The sequence below is a fragment of the Hydra vulgaris genome, chromosome 12 (assembly GCF_038396675.1).
Source record: "Hydra vulgaris chromosome 12, alternate assembly HydraT2T_AEP".
NCBI lineage: Eukaryota > Metazoa > Cnidaria > Hydrozoa > Anthoathecata > Hydridae > Hydra > Hydra vulgaris.
This window is the reverse complement of record NC_088931.1, coordinates 23,799,710-23,818,683: the sequence shown is the minus strand read 5'-3', so window position 1 is coordinate 23,818,683 and position 18,974 is coordinate 23,799,710. Positions and strand designations below refer to the sequence as shown.

At 28.3% G+C, this 18,974-nt stretch overlaps 1 protein-coding gene across 1 annotated transcript in view; it reads left to right on the top strand.

Moving 5' to 3' along the window:
* LOC100211895 (NEDD4 family-interacting protein 1-like) overlaps positions 1 to 10,303 on the top strand; it is a 29,815-nt gene extending 19,512 nt beyond the window's left edge. Inside the window, exons 3-7 of the mRNA XM_065812608.1 lie at positions 357 to 387; positions 6,399 to 6,452; positions 6,534 to 6,658; positions 9,630 to 9,696; positions 9,849 to 10,303. Coding sequence (XP_065668680.1) covers positions 357 to 387; positions 6,399 to 6,452; positions 6,534 to 6,658; positions 9,630 to 9,696; positions 9,849 to 9,958 — 387 coding nt within the window. The 3' untranslated portion in view covers positions 9,959 to 10,303. The remainder of the gene's footprint in view (positions 1 to 356; positions 388 to 6,398; positions 6,453 to 6,533; positions 6,659 to 9,629; positions 9,697 to 9,848) is intronic.
* The last annotated feature ends 8,671 nt before the right edge of the window (positions 10,304 to 18,974 follow it).

The window sequence follows — 18,974 nt, the reverse complement described above, 5'->3', positions numbered from 1 at the left end:
AAAATGTTTATAACTAGAGCGCTCTAAATAAAGAACAATTGGTCTTGAATACAATTATTTTGAATACAAATAATGTTTTTATATTGTAAATTATTTTCTTGAGAGTTGTAAATGTAGGATTCATTTTCAAGAGGTATTTTGAATTATTCTTTTAAAATTAGTGTTTAGGTAGGTGTTGTAAAGTAAAAAAAGTTTCATTTCCAAAATGAGATTTTAGTTAAATGTTTGATTAGCTGTTATTTTTCTCATTATTTTGTTTATTTTAGTTTTTACATATATTATTAATTTTTATGTATAATGTGATTTATTTAAAATAACAGTCAATTATTTAATTATTCTAAATATTATTTATTTAGGTCTTCCTTTACTGGTTGAGAAACAGTAGTGGTGAGAAAAAAATTTCATAATATAAACTAGAGTTTAGTAAAAGCTTTTATATTACAAGGTCTTTTAAAAGTTTTCTTTTACTTATAAATAAGTTATTGTTTTCTTGTTTGTTTGTTCAAAAGCATTTATAATTATACCAAATTAAAAATCATTGCTCACATTTTGACTAGAGTTTGAAGATTATTAGATCAATTGAAAAAAAATTTTGCCTATCATTTTAATAGTGTTCACTTAAAATGTGAACACAATTAAAATGATAGTTCATTCCTTGAGTTGAGTACAGTTTACTATGAAATGAGTTTAAACAGTTTACTCCTAATAAATCTTAACCAATAAAATCTAAAATAGATCCCAGTGTTAAGCATCTTTTCTGTTTCCAATCTGGTATAAAAAAATAAGCTGTCACATTTTTTCAGTGGACACCAAATTTTAGAGTATTCAAATTAATACAGGGCTTTGGAGCTAAGGTCCAAAAATTAGCTTCAGCTCTAGGCTCCAGCTCCAGATTCTGGCTCCATTAACAAATTATTATACAAAATTTGTTCTTATTTTTAAGTGTTGGTTTGATGTTTTTAGCAAACAGTTATGCAAAAAAAGGTGTCATCTAATATCCAAATGTTTTTTTTCTGATTTCATTTGCACCAACTTTTTTATTCAGATTAAGTTTCAAGTCAAGAAGAAATCTTCATCTTGGTTTTACCAATCAGGCTGCAATATCTTCATGAAAATTTTCAGTCAGCAACCAATGAAATATGTATATTGAAGATCACATTGACAACTAGTTTGACATGGTTTGAAATAAAAAGGAAATAAACATTTATAAAATATTGTTTTTGACAACCATTGAAAAATTCATTAGTATTTACAAAATCTGTATTGTTAACTTTAGTTATGTTACTATGACCCACTATATTAATATCAACTTTTTAAAGAAAGAAAATTAAATCTAAATTCAATTTATCAGCGTTATATGCATGAATACAATGTCTGAGAATTACCATGGTAAAATATCTTACTAGATTTTAATTTTTCGGATTATATATGGGACATAGTTGAGCAGAAGACTGATAAACATCCCTCAAAACCACAGTTCCTCTATTATCACAGTAATGACTCATTGGCAAGGACGTTATCCTTGAATATTATTTTGTTTTTTAATGATATTTATATTTTTCTAGTTTACTTTAAATGCAATAATCTTTGTAAGAAATATTTAATTTGCATAAAACACAATTGCAGCTCATACACTGTTGGAGTGTTTAATTAATTAATTAATTAATTAATAAAACAGAAAAATTAATTAAGAGAACAAATTTTTTACTAATAATAACAGCAAATAGTGCAGACTATGGATTGATCTACCTGTTTTTTGAATTTTTGAATTAGTGATTAACAAGCCTTCCCAGAAAGTGCATGGGGTTGCATACCTTGTTTGTCCACGTTTAAAGTAATATTTTTAGATACACTAACCACGGCAGTTTACATTTTTTGGCTTATAAAGCATTTTAAAAAGCTAACCTTATCTAATGAGGGAAAAAAAACAATCCTAAAAAAAGAAACAAAATTGTAACAGAATGTCAAGTTTTAATTAAATAAACTAGAAAATTTAATAATTAAAAAAAAAAAAAATTTTATGAAATTTTTTTATACAACTTTTGTATTCTTTTTTTAGAGTGGTTGTTGTTTTTAGCTACCAAACTTGATACAAGTTGATGAAAAAATCATATCATCTTTTATAAAAATTTAACAACAATTGAAAGTTTTGATATGTGACTTTTATCAATCTGTATAATTAGGAAACTAATTTGCTATATATGCTAGAACTATGAGAAATTTTGTTAATTTGTTTTTAGTGCTTTTTAAAATGTTTTTGCTGTATTTGACATTTTTTTGCAATACTTATATAATAGGGCAATAAAAAAATAAATTGCTATTTATTTGTAAAATATATTATTTGGTTAATAAATTCTGTAATGACAGAATAAATTAGATAAAAGAATAACATGGTTTCTTTCAAAAATGTATCTACCACATTTGATGCATGTCTGAAATTGTTTCTTTTATATTGCCCAGTTTCCAACGTTAATACAAATTACTAGAGATAATGAACATAACAAATGCTCTGTTTGAAAAAAATATATTTAAAAACTTAAACAAATAGGCTCCTAAAAATTTATTTTAAAAAGTTCCGTAAATTAACAATAAAACATTATCCAACAAAAGTGCAGACTATTTCAATGGGGGTAGTGAAAACAACCAAATATTTTATATTTAATTATAATTATTAATGAATTTTTATTTTATTTTACATTAAAAACTTGTTTAAAAAAAAAAAAATCACAAGCAAATAGCAATTAGTTTTCTAACTTTCCTGTGCATTGATAAAAACATTTGCATTGAGCAAAGACATTTGAAAGCAAATTTAAAAATTGTCCATGTTTCTCGCGCAAATAATAAAGTATTTCCTTAATGTATATTAAGGAAATACTTTATTATTTTAGAAAAATTTATCAAAATAAAATTTTTTATTTTTGCTATATTCTTACCTGCTTTTTTCTTTGACTTGTATCAATTTTGGAAGTGAAAAATAACAAACGCCCTAAAAATAAGAAAACAAAAACAGTAAAATATTTAGGTATATTATTTTTTTGACAACATTTTTCTTTTTTTAATATACAATTTTTTTTTAGCTCATTTTATTTAGATTTTCTATTTCATATAGTCTGCGTTTCCTTTCTTCGAGAATTGTTGTTTTATTCTCTAGCACATGCTTTCCGGGAAGGCTTGATTAATGCTTTTATTATAGATATGATTAATGCTTCATAGTCTTATATAGATACTATATGATTAATGTTTCGTAGTCTTATATAGATACTATATGATTAATGTTTCATAGTCGTATATCGATTATATAGGTTAAAAAAAAATTTTCAAAAAAACTTTAATACTGCTTTAGCTACTTTTAAAATTAATACCCAGTTCACACTAAATTCTGTTTTAAATAAACATGTTTTAATGTAAACATAGTTTTATAATAAACATGTTTTCAGTTTTCTTGCGTTCAGATTGAACGTTCTTTAGTATTTATATTAACGTTCGAAAATGGCGCTCTCAAAGAAAAACTTGATCTCGAAGTTACGAGTATTATTGTACATATCAAGGGAAAAAAGAAGACTGCAATTGCAGCACATACTGATAAACTGTATTACTGCTTATAATTTTGCGGTTTACAGAAAAATTTGGACTAAACCTCGCAGTCAAAGCTTTTGGTACGAAACAATGGTAAACTGTTGGAACGAAGATGATTGGATAAAAAACATAAGAATGTCTAAAGCAGCCTTTAATTATCTGTGCAAGGAAGTTTCACCTTTTATGCCTATACAAGGCACTAACTTTCGTAAATCTTTGCCTTTAGAAATGAAGTTAGCTGTGACACTTTACTTTTTAAGTGGATCTGCAGATTACCGAACAATAGCCAATTTATTTGGCTTAGGAAAATCAACTGTTTGTACAATAGTTCACAGAATTTGTAAACATTTTGTTGATAACTTAATGAAGAAATACATTTCCTTACCCTCAAGGGAAGAAACAATGGAGATTATAGTAAGTTTTGAAAAATTATATGGTTTTCCACAAGTAGTTGGAGCAGTTGATGGATGTCACATAAGAATAAAGGCTCCTCATAAAAATTCAGAGGACTATATAAACAGAAAAGAATATCACTCCATTATTTTACAGGGATTGGTAGACAGCAAGTATTTATTTAGAGATATTTTTGTAGGGTGGACTGGCAAATCACACGATTCAAGGGTTTTTAAAAATTCTCCCTTATATAAAGAGTGTCTGGCTAGAACCTTTTTACCTACAAACTTATCTAAAATAATTGATAATATTGGTCCTCTTATCCTTGGTGATTCAGCATATCCCCTTAAAAATTGGCTTATGAAACCTTACTCAGATCGTGGAAATCTTAGTATAGAAGAAGCAAAGTTTAACGTTTCTCTTAGTAAATGTCGTGTGGTGGTGGAGAATGGATTTGGAAGATTAAAAGGTCGATTTCAATGTCTTTTAAAGAGATTAGATACAACAGTTGAACACACAGTCAATATTGTTACAACATGTTGTATACTACATAACTTCTGTACTTTGACAAAGCAAAAGTATTTAAATGAATGGATTGAACAAACAGAAATTGACTTAGTAAACCCTATATTAAACCACAGTTGCATTGAACTTGACAATAAAGCTGAGTTTATTAGAAATTCCATAAAAAAACATTATTTTACAACTGTTTAGTTGTAAATGATTTTTTTCAAACAATGTTGTAAAAGGCATGGTTTATTTTATTTTGAGAAAAAAATAACAAAACAAAGAAATTGCTTCACATTTTTTTAATCATAATTAAAAACTCTATCTCAGTCCCACTTTTAAGACGTTTAACATCCTTATCATTTCGGATAAGTACATTTGGTAACTTGGTAATCAATAAAGATGCATTATCTTGAACTGAAAATTCCTCTTTTATTGTGCAAGTAAGTTTTTCTAGTGTCAAATCTGCCAATGAAAGTTCTATTTCAATAAAATATAAATCTTCAACTTGACGAACTTTTAATATAACACATGATTCTTCTTGTTTGTGGTTTTCTAAAATACTTTCTAAAATTTTATGATCAATATCAGCCTGAGAGGTCATAAATTTATTAACAGTGGCATTTAATTGTTCAAACATTACCTCACTTCTGGATTTTTTCTTTTTGGATTTTTTAAAGTAAAAACTATTATCTTTTTTTACCAACTCTTCAGATTTAGAACTTGACGGAGTAGTTTCAATGTCTATATGTTCACAGTTTACTAACTCATTAACACAATTATTAAAATTATTCACTTCTGCAGTTTTTTCAATAATAACATTCATGCCTGAGGAACTTTTCAAAAAAGTTGGTAATGTGGTTGGTTTGTCACTAAGAACCTTATCAATTTCATCAAAGCAGGATGGTTTTTTGGAAGGACCAGTCCCACTTGTATTTCGTTTATTATCAATATAATTGCGATATGCACTTGTCAATGTGTGAATTCTTGTTTTACACATCTCTTTATCTCTGTCTTCATATCCAGAAGCTTGCAAGAATAGCAAAATTTCCTCCCAAATTTTTCCTTTTATAAAATCCAAAAAATATGATGTTATATATATATATATATATATATATATATATATATATATATATATATATATATATATTGTGCTAACTATCAAAGAGAAATAAATATCTTGTTGTAAAAAGTACAATTTATAAACATTCATTTCCTTGTTTATTCAATATTAATGTAATTCGTAATCACTTCTTGTCTATTTGTGATTTATTTAAACTATTTAGTAACGAGTGGTTTGATTTTATTTAACAAGTTATTTCAATTTGATCCAACTTAACTGAAAAAAACAAAACAAAACCTTGTGCATGACTTCAACTTTTCTTGGATATTATCTTCTGACCATTTACTAATTAGTATTTTTGTTTCCTCATCATCCCAATGTCTAGCTCTCTTTCTAGATTTAACTTTTTCTTCAGCAACAGCTTTTTCCTCCGCCATTTAAAAACAGTTCAGGGTAATAAAACGCAATTAAAACAACCTCGCGACGTTGTTTTATTAAAACAACTTTTAACGTTGCGTGTTTTAATTAAAACCAATTTTAAATTTGATGAGAATAGTAAAATGTAAAACGCGTTTAAAATACGACAATTAAAACGTGTTTTATCGTCAGTATGAACGGGGTATAAATCTTTTTTAATTTAAACATTATTTTTTTAATGTTGTTAGTTTGCATCTTAATTACTGTAATTTTCCATCTACTCATTGCTGTAATGTTCCAGGCACTAATTATTGTAATGTTCCACTCACTCATTACTATGTCCCACGCACTTATTACTGTATTGTTCCAAGCACTCTGTATTTTGTAACTTTCACCAACTCAAAGGTTTATTTTTCAAAATTTCTCTGTAATTTTTTTATAGATGATAATGATGTAGTTGTTGGAAGTGATCTTGGATTTGTATTATGTTTTTTACGTAAGCGCATTCTTTTAGTAATTAAAAGTTAATGCAATATTTTTTTATTCATGATTTTACTATTTCTCTTTTTTTTTTTAGTTGCCTTTGTTTTCAACTGGATTGGATTTTTGGCAGGGTATTGTTTTTCCAACTCTTTGTCTGCACAGTATGGTGCTGTTTCTGGCTTTGGTTTGTCACTAGTCAAATGGGCATTTATTGTCAAGGTATGGAATTAATTATATTAAATATGTTTAATCGACTTTTTCAATAGGAGTAGATGTTGTATACTACTTCAGATAATTTAAGCAAAGTTTATGCTATCATTTTGAAAATAAGTCTAACAAATAATTTTCTATTAGACAAATTAAAAAATACAATAGAGAAACTAAAAGCCTAAAGAATGTTTTATATTAAACTATGACTTGTAATGAACAATTCTACTGTGTTGCCGACAGTGTTTACGTAATTGTAAAACTATGTATAATATAACAGGTTGTTCAATCAGGGATGTCCCGAGGGGGCATAGAGGGGCGTCTAGCCCCCCCTCCCCCTACAAATTTAATTAGTTGGCAAAATGGACGCTGGAGTCGGCAAAATTGGATCTATAGTCGGCAAATGTTGGCCAACGAGGAGGTTTTTTTTATTTTTTTGGATAAGTTAGTCAGCAAAAAAAAAAATTTTGGCTTTAGTCGGCAAAAGACAGATACGTCACCCCTTTCCCCACCCCACCCCCCTTCCTCATTAAAATCTCTTCGGGACGGCCCTGTGTTCAATAAGTTTTGTCATTGGATAAGAGATGACGCTATTAGGTTTATTGTTTTGTTTTTCTAAAATTGTTACTATTTTTTTATGAACACGTATTTCACATAGATCTGATAACTTATTTGTATATTTACATATGTTCAAAGTTGACATATAAAAAAAAAATTTTACTAAGGAAAAAATGGAGTATCTTGCAGTAATAAAGTTCTTATTTTTGGAAGGTATAGCACCAAAACGAATTCATGAACGATGGTTAAAAGTGTATAAGGATTCTCCACCTTCAATTAAAACAGTAGAAGGATGGGTTGCTAAATTTATATGTGGTCGTACAAGTCTTGAAGATGATCCACATGAAGAATGTCAAAAAAGTGCATCAACACCAGAAATCACAGCAAGAATGCAGGATATAATTTTGGAAGATTGTTAATTAACTAAGAGAGATTTAGTAAAAGCTCTAGGCATTATATTAGGTAGTGCGAACAATATTTTGGCTGAAGTTTTGGGTTTCACAAAAGCTGTGTGCACAATGGATGCCACATTTGCTAACGATGGAACAAAAATACATTCGAATAAGATTTTCTTAGCAAAATTTAAAGCCTTTTAGAAAGGATAAAAACGATTTTATGGGTCCTTTGGTCACTATTAATGAGACTTGGATCTACCATTATGATCCTGAATCAAAACAAGAGGCTAAGGAGTGGTGTGAACCTGGTACTTCAGCTCCAAAGCAAGTCTTCTGGATTCTCACTTCAGGGGTGGAGTCCATAAGTTAGATGATCACTGGAACAAGTGTATTGAAGTTTAGGGAGATTATATTGAATAATAAACTGTATTTCAAACAATAAAGTTGTGTTTTTCTTATCAATTGACAAAACTTATTGAACAACCTGGTATAAACACGTTTGTGTAAAATTAAATACTACTATTTAATTAACTTAGCTAAAAGATGATAAAATAATCTCCAAAATAAAATTCACTAGATTAATGATTGATTATTAGAATGATCCAAAATAATCACAAGATTATTTAAATTTTCTTCAATTTTTCTGACATTTTGTTGAAGCATAATGGCAAGGTTTGATTTGGATTTGAGAAAAGGTTTTAAACAACAAGTTTTCCAGCAACAAATGCAATTTTCTCTAGTGTACTCTTCAAGGCCCTGATAATTTTTTCAATGAGCATTATTTTGATCCAGTTTGTGGTGTTGATGTTCATTAACAACAACGTGAAAATAGCTGACATAATGAAAATTAAAACTTATTCTTTGTGAGATATTATAGACTTATTTTTTACTTAAGTGCATCAATTAAATAAATCTTGTTAGATTAAGAAAAAAAGATTAATAATAAAAGCATAAATCAGGTTTTCTGTTGTAACAATTTTTCAATAATCTAGAAAGATTATCTTTTAATATTTTTTTATTGAGAAAATTTTTTTTTTTTTATCGGTCAAGTAACAGAGCACCACGAAGGAGCATTTAACCAGGAAGGTCACGTTTTCTTCATTACCAATGTCGCATATATATTTTTTTGATATATTTAGAAAAAACAGCTGCCAAAAAGTGCCATAAATATACTTTTATGGAATGTAACCAAACGGTGAATTTATGAAACAATTTCTTTTTTTTTTTTCTTTTTTTTTTTTTTGAGTAACTTTAATGAGGCTTTTTTGAAATGTTTTATTTTATTGAAAAATTTTATTTAAACTATTTCACTTTAATAAATATATATTTTTTATATTTATAGATATACTTTTTATATTTATAAATATGCTTTTTAAATATATATTTTTGAAATCTTTCACTTTAAAGAAAAACATTTTTTTGCGATAACTTTAAAGATATTTTGTTTTGTTTTGGTAACTTTGATAAAATATTTTTGTTCGACTTTTTTTGATCAAATACTCCACAATGTATCATGAGGGAAACTTCACCCATTGGGTTTGGACTGAGCCTATAGTCACAAAAGGTTCCTAGTTGATTAAAAAATTTCTTTTATTATTTTACACGCAATAAATTATAGTTTTTTTACTTTTTTTATGTTGATCTTTTATATTTCGTAACAATATTCTCAAAAATTTGTAAGGGTTAAAAAAATTTCCAAGAGTCACCAAGTATATATGCATTAGAGTATTCAAGCTATCCCATGGTTTTGAAATTTTTGAGTAACAGTTATTTAATGTAAAATTTTAATAAAAGAAAAGCTCATATGTAAATATAGCTTATATTTCAATTCTTTAACACATTTAACCTGAATGCTTAGAAATTATGTCAAGTGACTGATTTCTTATCATTGTTTCTTTTTTTTAACTTAAATAATTGTAATTTAGTTGAAGTTGGAAAACAGTTATGTAGTTATTTATATGAATGTTGTTTTTTTTCAATTCTTTTTTTAATTTTTGGTTTTCTAACTTTTTTTATTTATTTTGTTTTAGCATACAGAATGGTCTAAAGAATATTTTGACGATAGCCCTTGGCTTATGTATCTTTTTGTTTTATGTGGTAATTAATTTATTATATTTTCTTTGTTATTTTTTATATTTTATTATTATTTGCATTAGTTACGTTATGTACTGCATTATATTATATTTTTTATATATCTCATGAAATATTTTTGAATAAAATTATAATTTACAATTTTGTTTAATCTTCAGGCTGGTTGATCTTTTTACGCGGAATGTTTTCGTATGCACAATTGAAGCGCCACGTTTACTCTCGATTAGACGATTCTGAGAACCCACGTCGTCAAAATTTATTTCATTAAGTAAAGTGTATTTTTTCTTTAGGAAATAACAAGTATAGTAATAAACTGTAGTATAAAAAATGTAAATTAGAATTTTTGATTTTGTAAATACTCTATTTTTAGATGTTTATGTACATCATCTTATTCTCTTGATTAGGTACCTTTAGTTCTGTGGAATTTTTTTTTCTTATGCTTTTTTTTTTAATTACCTTTTAAACAACTTTATTTTAAATAACTATAGACGATGACGGAATTTTTTTTACTAATTATTCTTTTGTCTATATTTTTTGCCAAAGCTTGACAATGAGTGTTTATAAATAAAGTATTTTAAATCGGCTTATAAAATAGAATTGTTGGATATTATAACTTGACGTATTTATTTTGCGATGAAATTCGTAGTTTATTAAATTTACGTTACTGAATAAACTTTTTGAACATGCCCTACCATGTTCACGACTAAATGTTTCACATTTTTGAGGGGAAATTTATAAGGCCGATTTTTATTGAAAAAATGGCTGCAGTAAATACTTAATTTTAAAAAAGTAACTCAAACCTTAATTTTTAACTTAGTTCTTCGATATAAAAGTGGCAGTTGGTGTTTATTATTATATATTTATTCAAGATAATTTAGGTATATCAAAGATTTTTTCAAAGACGTTTTATTAATATTCGTTGAGGATTTGTAGTCTGCTAAAATGTTGAGGATTTGTAGTCTACTAAAATGTCTAAGGTAATAGTCACAAAAACTATTTAAATTAATGTACATTTATATCTATGTATATTATATTTATCTATAATATATAACTATATTCATGTAAATTTTAACGCTATGAGGAAAATATCAAGAAATTGAAGAAATCAAACAATTGGTAAACTTATATCTATATAAACAAACGCCATACAACTTGCCAGGCCGGGCGCTAGACATTCCGGAGGTGGGTAAAAAAATATTATGGCTCCTCAATAAAATAAATTTTAAATTTTGTTATGTATTTTAATACAAGTTTTTGAAGAAATGTTATGAGTAATTTATCTTGAAAAAAGCACTTTTCAAAAACTTCTAAAGAATGTCAATGATTGGTTGGCGGAAAAATGCTCAGGTATGATCAGGGCCGCCGAGGGCTTTTGTAACGCCTGGGCATAGTAGCAATTAGGCACTCCATTAAGCATGCATATCTTTAAATTAAAGGCATGTACATTATACAAGTTAATAGTAATATATTTAAATAAGTCCTCGTAGATAAAATGACAAATAATTAAAAACCAAACAAACAAAGTTATACAAAAATTTATGGTTTGTGAAATATAAACTTTAAGTAAAAAAAAAAAGCAATTGTTGGTCATAGCAAGTAAGTTGATATCAAAATTGGGAAAAGGGAAAAAAGATTGCTTTCATTTAATTCAAGTTTACATCTATTACAAATAGTATCTAAAAAGCCAATATTTGTAGCTGCTAAAGCACGAATTAATTAATAAACGTGCAGCTCATCTTCAGTAAAAGATGTACTGTTTGCAGCTGGAGAAAAAAAATACTTGTCAATTCTATTCTTAAATGCGTTAACTGACGGAACCTTTTTGCATGCTGACGGCAAGTTATTCCAATCATTGACAATAAGATTTGTAAAAAAATTGTGACGAGCATTATTATATGTGAATTCACGCATTAGGACATTGGAAGATGATCTGCGAATTGGTGGATTATGCCAATTGATACTCTCAAAACCGTTTTCTAGCTTAAACTGTTGGATTAAGTCGCCACGTCTCCTGCGAGTTTCCAAAGTAATAAAATTGAGCCGACGACACCTTTCAGCGTAAGGTAATCCTATTAAATCATGAGGTACTTTTGTTGCTTTGCGCTGAATTTTTTCGATTTCTTTGATGTCACCTTTTAAGTAAGGACACCATACCGGAATAGCGAATTCCAGGTGCGGCCTAACATACGTAGTGTATAACTTACTCCAAACTTCCATATCTCTTGATCTAAATGTCTTTTTTAATAGGCCAAGTATCATACTCGCTTTATGTGTTGCAACCTGTATGTGTTGATTCCATTTTAGATCATTAGATATGAAGATACCCAGGTCCCTCTCAATATCCGTTGCCTCAAGAGTAAGTGATGCATTTCCATCATTCATTACATATTCATGATTACTATTTCCATAACCAAGGTGCATGACTTTACATTTTTGAACATTTAACTCCATCAGCCATTCCTTTGACCAATCTGTGACAATGTTTAAATCATTTTGTAGGATCAGGCAATCAGCATCGTGAAACTCAGGTCTTATTTCTTGTAACAGTTTAGTATCGTCAGCATAGATTTTATGAACTGATTTTAACTTATCCGTTAAGTCATTTACATAAATGATAAATAATGTTGGACCAAGTACAGACCCTTGAGGAACTCCGCTTAGAACTCCGCTTGTTCATTTTCTTTTACTTAACGCTTTCGTGATGTAGTCGACACTCTCCAATAAGTTAGATGTGCATCCTTTTTTGGACATAAATCCATGTTGATTATGTGAGATGCTGCTCGTTTTTTCAAGATATTTAGTTATCTGTTCCCTGATAATCTTTTCCATTACTTTGCATGGAGCTGATGTGATAGACACTGGTCTGTAATTAGCGGCATCAAGACGACTACCTTTTTTAAACAACGGTGTGACGTGTGACTGTTTCCAAGCTGTAGGTGTTGAGCCTTCGGACAGTGCTTTATTGTAAAGTAAAGTAAGAGGGTAAGTCATTTGAGCTGCGCATTCTTTAAGTACCTTTGGATTAATGTTATCAGCACCAATAGATTTATTCGGGTTCAAACCTTTCAAATAAGGTAGCGTCGCTTCAAAGTTAATAGTTATATCGCCTAAGTCTTCTTGATAATGCCTTCTCTCAAAAATAGGTAACTGACTACTTTTACTATCATCTACAAAAACTGATTTGAAGTGCTCGTTAAGTCTGTTTGCGATATGTATTCCCTCTGTTAACGTTTCACCTTTTGCATTAGATATAGCACTAATAGATACATGAACATTCTGTTGCGCCTTAGCATAAGCGTACACCCTTTTAGGATTACTTTTATCTGATGCTAGTTGTGCTTCAAATACTCGAACACGATGTTTACATGCTTTCTGCACTTGACTTCTTAGTTTCCTATATTCACGAATCAGTGTCGCTGATCGCCAGTTAGTCGCAGATAAGTAATTGCCCAGTTGTTTTTTTTTTGCTTTATCATAGCCAGTACCTCCTTATTCATCCACGGCGCATTACGGGTGGTATGGACTTTTTTTAACGGAATAAATTGCTTGCTGAGTTTATTATATTTACTGCAGAAAAGTTCATATCACTCATTAGTGTTTTTATTTTCAAATAATTGCTTCCAGTTAGTTTCCATAATCTTTTAACCGAAATTTATATAGTCACCTTTATTAAAGTCATATTTTTTGTTTGAGAAAGTAGTCTCATTTTTAGAAAGGATTACATAATCCCAACTCAGTATGCGATGACCTTGTGACGAATTACCTAACGGCAGAGTGCTAGATAAGTTGATTACTCTAGTTGAAGAGCCTGTAATAATTAAATCCAAATTGTTTTTTGCTTTACCATTAGATGCTTCAAATCTTAAGAAATCAACTAATTGTTCTAGGTTATCATTAGTCAAAGTATCAAGAAAAACACTTGCCGCACTATTTTTACCGCTTAGTAATTCGATCCAGTCATCATCGTGCCATTTGATATCCGGAAAGTTGAAATCACCTGCTAGTAACAATTATACGCTTTTCTATCAACAGCTTGTTTATCCAACATAATTGTTTTATTTATATCATTTATATGCAAAAAGATGGTCTATAGACACAACCAATAAGAACAATTTCGTTACCGATTTTAATTTCACACCATATTTGTTCGGAGTTGCTGTTGTTTAAGATCTCTCTTAGATGACGATCAGATACCTCATTCACGACTAGATCACGCTTGATGTAGATAGCAACACCTCCACCGTTTTTTAATTCGATTTTTCTTTACTAGTGAGTAGTTGTTCAATTGAGAAGCAGATATTTCAGTAAACTATGTCTCAGAAATAAAGATTAAATCATACATGTTTATGTCACAAAGTGCAGATAATTCGTTCATTTTATCCGGATTAAGGGAAGTTGCGTTAGTATAAAAACATTTTAAAAATGTATTTTTAGGGTTAGGTTTAGCAGATTTTATTTTTGTATTTAATGCATTTAAATAAATATTCGCAGGTAAACACTTTGATTCATTGTGTTTTTGCAATTCTGGCTGCATGTGCATCTTTCCATTTGATGAAAGGATGCTTTTTACGACCATTGATTTCAACTTCCTGTGAGACATCAATGCATCGCAATTTATCGCTGCGGATGACAAATCTAAAGGGCTTGTCAAGTTTTCCAAGCTTGTCAAGGTCAGAATTAGCTGCTTTTCTTTCTGAGTTTAATTTATTGAAATCACTTTGTTCTGCTGCTGTGCGGTCAGGACGTGTAAATATATCTTTAAAATTGCCCGATGCTAATTGTTTTGCCGATGCTATAACGTCGTTTCTGATAGATACCGAATCAACTTCAATTATAAGAGGAGCAGGTTTACCAGAATTAAAGTTCTTAGTTTTTTTGAAACGTTCAACTCTGACAATATTGACTGATTTATTTAAGGATGCCATAACCTTTTTGAATTCCGCGGTGTCATCTTTAGTTATATCGCTTGGTTGAGTTTTTACAGATTCAGGTAGACCAAACGCAACAATTCTCTTCTCTCTATTAGTCACGTCCCTATTATGCTTATTGAGCGTGCTCACTACAGCTACGTTTGCTAATGTACCGGGTTTGTTGACTTGTTCAACTAATTTAGATAACAAAGGCTTTTCACTACTTTTGCTATCTTTCAGGGACTTTATTTCAATATCCTGCAAATCAATTCTATTTGTAAGTTCATCAATTCTGGCAGTAAGTGATTTAATTACATGAAGAGCTTGTTTAAGCTCTTCTTTGGCAATTTTATCAGCGTTTTCCAGAGCATCTTTAAGCTGTTTTTGTGTTACTATTTTTAGCAATTACCAGTGGAAGCAATTTTAAGGCGTATGTATATATGATTTCTTTTAACTCGATAAATACTCTTTGATATAGTTTATATCCTTTAAGTTTCAATAAACTTTTTTTTGAAAACTTTTTTATTTATTTTTATTTATTTTTATTTTTTTATTTTTTTACGTAATAATATTATTTTTTTCCGTGTTATAACAATTTATTTAAAATAATAAAAAAATTTTTTTTGGAAAAAAAAAAAAAAAAAAATGTAACTAATTTTCCGGAAATATATATAATCACGGATTTATTACATAATATATTAAGTATGTTTTAAAATTGTCAAAGCGCAAAATAGAATAAGATATTTAAAGATCTGAAAAACTAATGTTCAAAAAATGAATAAACAAACAGATTAAAAATCAGGTGCAACGCAACTATTGACGGTAAGTTTAAAACTATTAAAACTTTAAAACAAGAAAAAGAAAAAAAAGAAAAAAAAAATAAAAGAATTTGTAAACTCTGTAAAAATATAAGCGAACTAAAGCGTAAATAAAATCTTAGTCACAACTATTTTTATAATAATAATATATAAATAAAAATATATATAATAAAATATAAGTATATAAGTATAGGTATATATAAATATAGGTGCGCGAAGTACGACAAAAGAGAAAAAAGAGAATATGAGGAAAAGGAAATAAAAAGAATACGAAAATAAACAAAAATATATAAAATCCTGAAACTTACGCTCGAATAAAAACACGTCTTATCGACTCAATAGCTAAAGCGCGAAAAAAAATGGTTGCGTTTTTTTTTCCAATACTGTTAATTACACCCATATTTTCAAGAAAATCTGAATATAATCTGGGTTAAATAACACTTTTGCAACATATTCACGATTAGAATTAATTAAAAAATTATTTAAAATTAATATTAAAAATACTCTAATTTTTTGCTTTTTTACAAGCAAAAATTTTATTATTTCATCTTAAGACAGAGTTGTATCTAATTCATTTTCAACATGTATGTTTGATAGACGTTTTTAAATCTCTTGTTTTATAGTGACCCTACAATTTTTAAATCCATTTTAGTTTACTTAAAGGTTGTTACCTTTTGCGTCAGGTAATGTTAAGTTAGAATGCATATAGATCGGAAAATAGGCTAGAGAATCTTTGTATATTTGTATAAGAAAGTCTAAAGTACTTCCAGAAGACTACTTCAAACTATTAGGATGCAAAATATCTTCCATAAAGTTGTCATTTATTTCAAGCTCGAATTTTTACTAGTTCTTTATATTTTAACCAGACTAATATTAATAAGAAACCCTGGGTGAAAATCACCCATTGTACCCGCCTTCCGCCGGGCCTCCAACTTGCATATTAGCAATTTTGATTTCATATTTTTGCCTCTTTTTAAATGATTTCAGGTTATCTTTGGATAGCGAATCTTTTGAAAGTTTTTTTTTGTTATTAAAATAATATAATTTCAAAATTTTTATGGTTTTTCACAAATTTCCTTTCTAGTGCGTATTTATGTTAATGATATAACGGAAGGGATTGATTAAGATGAAATTTCATTCTCAATTAAATCCAAAATGACAAATAGACAACAAATTCTGCAAGCAGTTTGAATGGAATAAAATAGTTTACCACGTGGTAAAAAAGATTTGTGTGATTTTCAAGACCTCAGTCTATAGCATTCAAATTTGCTTTACAGTTTTTGCATTTAGATCTTTTTAATAGTTTTTTGTGTCATAATCTGAAATAGTTATTTCAAAAATAGTTTTTCCATAGTTTTCTCACTTCGATTATCAAACAGCTCATCAAGTATAGGATGTTTGGAATTTGAGTTTCTTCCCAGAAGTTTATATGCTTTTTGAATAAATTACATGAAAAAATTTTTATAAGTTTAAAACATCCCTCAAACTAACAAGAAGCTTGCATTCACTCAATTGCCATTCAGGAGCTCCTTAACAAGCTCCGCTTGCGCACGTAAAGTAACTGCAAGTGTTGATGCAATCAGAGTTGTGACGGTAAATGAGTCCACTGATCGATCCAATTTTTCAAAAATTGCCTCTTAATTTTTCACTAAAAAATGTAAAATATATATTACCCTGAGTATAGTAGGCCATGTTTTAAACGTTACCTTCGATAATAACAGGTCTTGGCATCGCGTAATAAAGTTGTCTGAATGAAGGCCGATTTTTAATATTGTGGTTTCGTATTCATCTTTTAACTTAAGGGTAAAGTTAGCGTTCTTAGCAAATCTTTTAAACTCAAATGATTTTTTAAATTAAAGGGCAACTTCAAGACAAAAACATTAACTGCTTGAATATTGAATAAACGGCAGTCACATTAAAAAAGTTTTGAGAAAGTATATATAAATCATTTATAAAAGTCTTTGTATAAAGTTAGGAAAAATTTTTTTTTAATAAAAGTTACAAATATTTTATTAAAAATGTAAACTTCAGATAAGTTAATCAAGAAATAATTTTTTCTGATTCATTTCTATGCTTTATATGAAAATACCTCTACCTGATAAAATATATCATATTAAATTACATAGAACATTGTATTTATTTATATATAAATTTTTTTGTATTTATTTTACATATTAGATAGAACAATTTACTTATTACATCTGTAGATAGAACAAGATAATATTAATTATATTTAATTATATTAAATATATTTAGGGAACGGTATGTTGAAAAAAAAAAATTAAAAAAAATAACTATAGACCAATCTCTATTTTATCTAATATTAACAAATTCCAATAAAAATAATTTATTATTTAGATTAGTCTCATTTCTATGTTCCTTTAAATGTTTAAAGAAATATCTGTTTGGATTTCGATCAAAATGTTCTACTAACCACGCTTTAATAAGTATAACCAAAAAAACATAAAAGCACTGGGTACTGGTCATTTTGCATTATGGAATTCGCAAAGTTGATTGTGATTAGTTTCAATCTATTCTCTTCAATCGGAAGCAGTTTGTTAGCATTATTGGTTACAAATCATATTAAAAATGTATAGTTTGTGGTGTTTCTAAGGGTTCTGTTTTTGGTCTTCCATTGTTTTTGATGTATAAAAATGGCCTGAATAACTATGTTTATTTTCTCATCAGCCCATCTATTAGTCGATGATATAAATATCATACCATACCAAAAATTCTTTGTTTAAGAATATAAATTTGGATCTTAAAGGTTTAAATCTTTGCATAAATTTAACCATAATTTCTCTTAACTTGAAAAAAATATGAACAAAATTTTTTTTATTTCCACGACTAAAAAAAGTTGATATAACAATTGTATAACTAAGAAATAACTCATTTTCACGCGGTCGCGACCGTGTGAAAATGAGTTACTTTTTAAAAAAAAGCTGATATGGTACAAGTCCGGTTTTTACATGAATATTATTAATACATTACGCACGTTAGATACGTTTTTTTTCAATAAAGCGTAGCTTTAAAATAATGCGACAAAATGTGATAATCACAATCACTTTAAGGTGAAAAAAAAACTTTCGGCGCACTTATGCCAGTTCGCGCTCGTGCCAGTTCGCACTTATGCCAGTCTTTGCAACTGCTTCGCACTTATGCAGATTCGCAGTTATGAAATTTGCACTTATTCAGCCTCCTCGAAAAATGTAAAAAATATTTTACATATATGTTTTTCCTTAGTAAATATAATAAAAAAAATTTGAAAATTATAGTTTTCGAATTATTAGAGGGCCTAGACCCCTCTGACACACCCCTATGATATTTATATATGTTGAACTTGATCAAGAATGCTGCGTATAAACTTTTTGTTTTAAATATATTTTGTAAGGGTTTTTATTACAACTGAAGATGCTGACAATTATAGGTCAGCGAAATATTGTAAATATATAATAATATCAAAATATATTTCAAACAAAAAGTTTATACGCAGCCTTCTTAATCAAATTCAACATATATAAATATCCGTATAACAAGAATATGATTGTGAAAGATT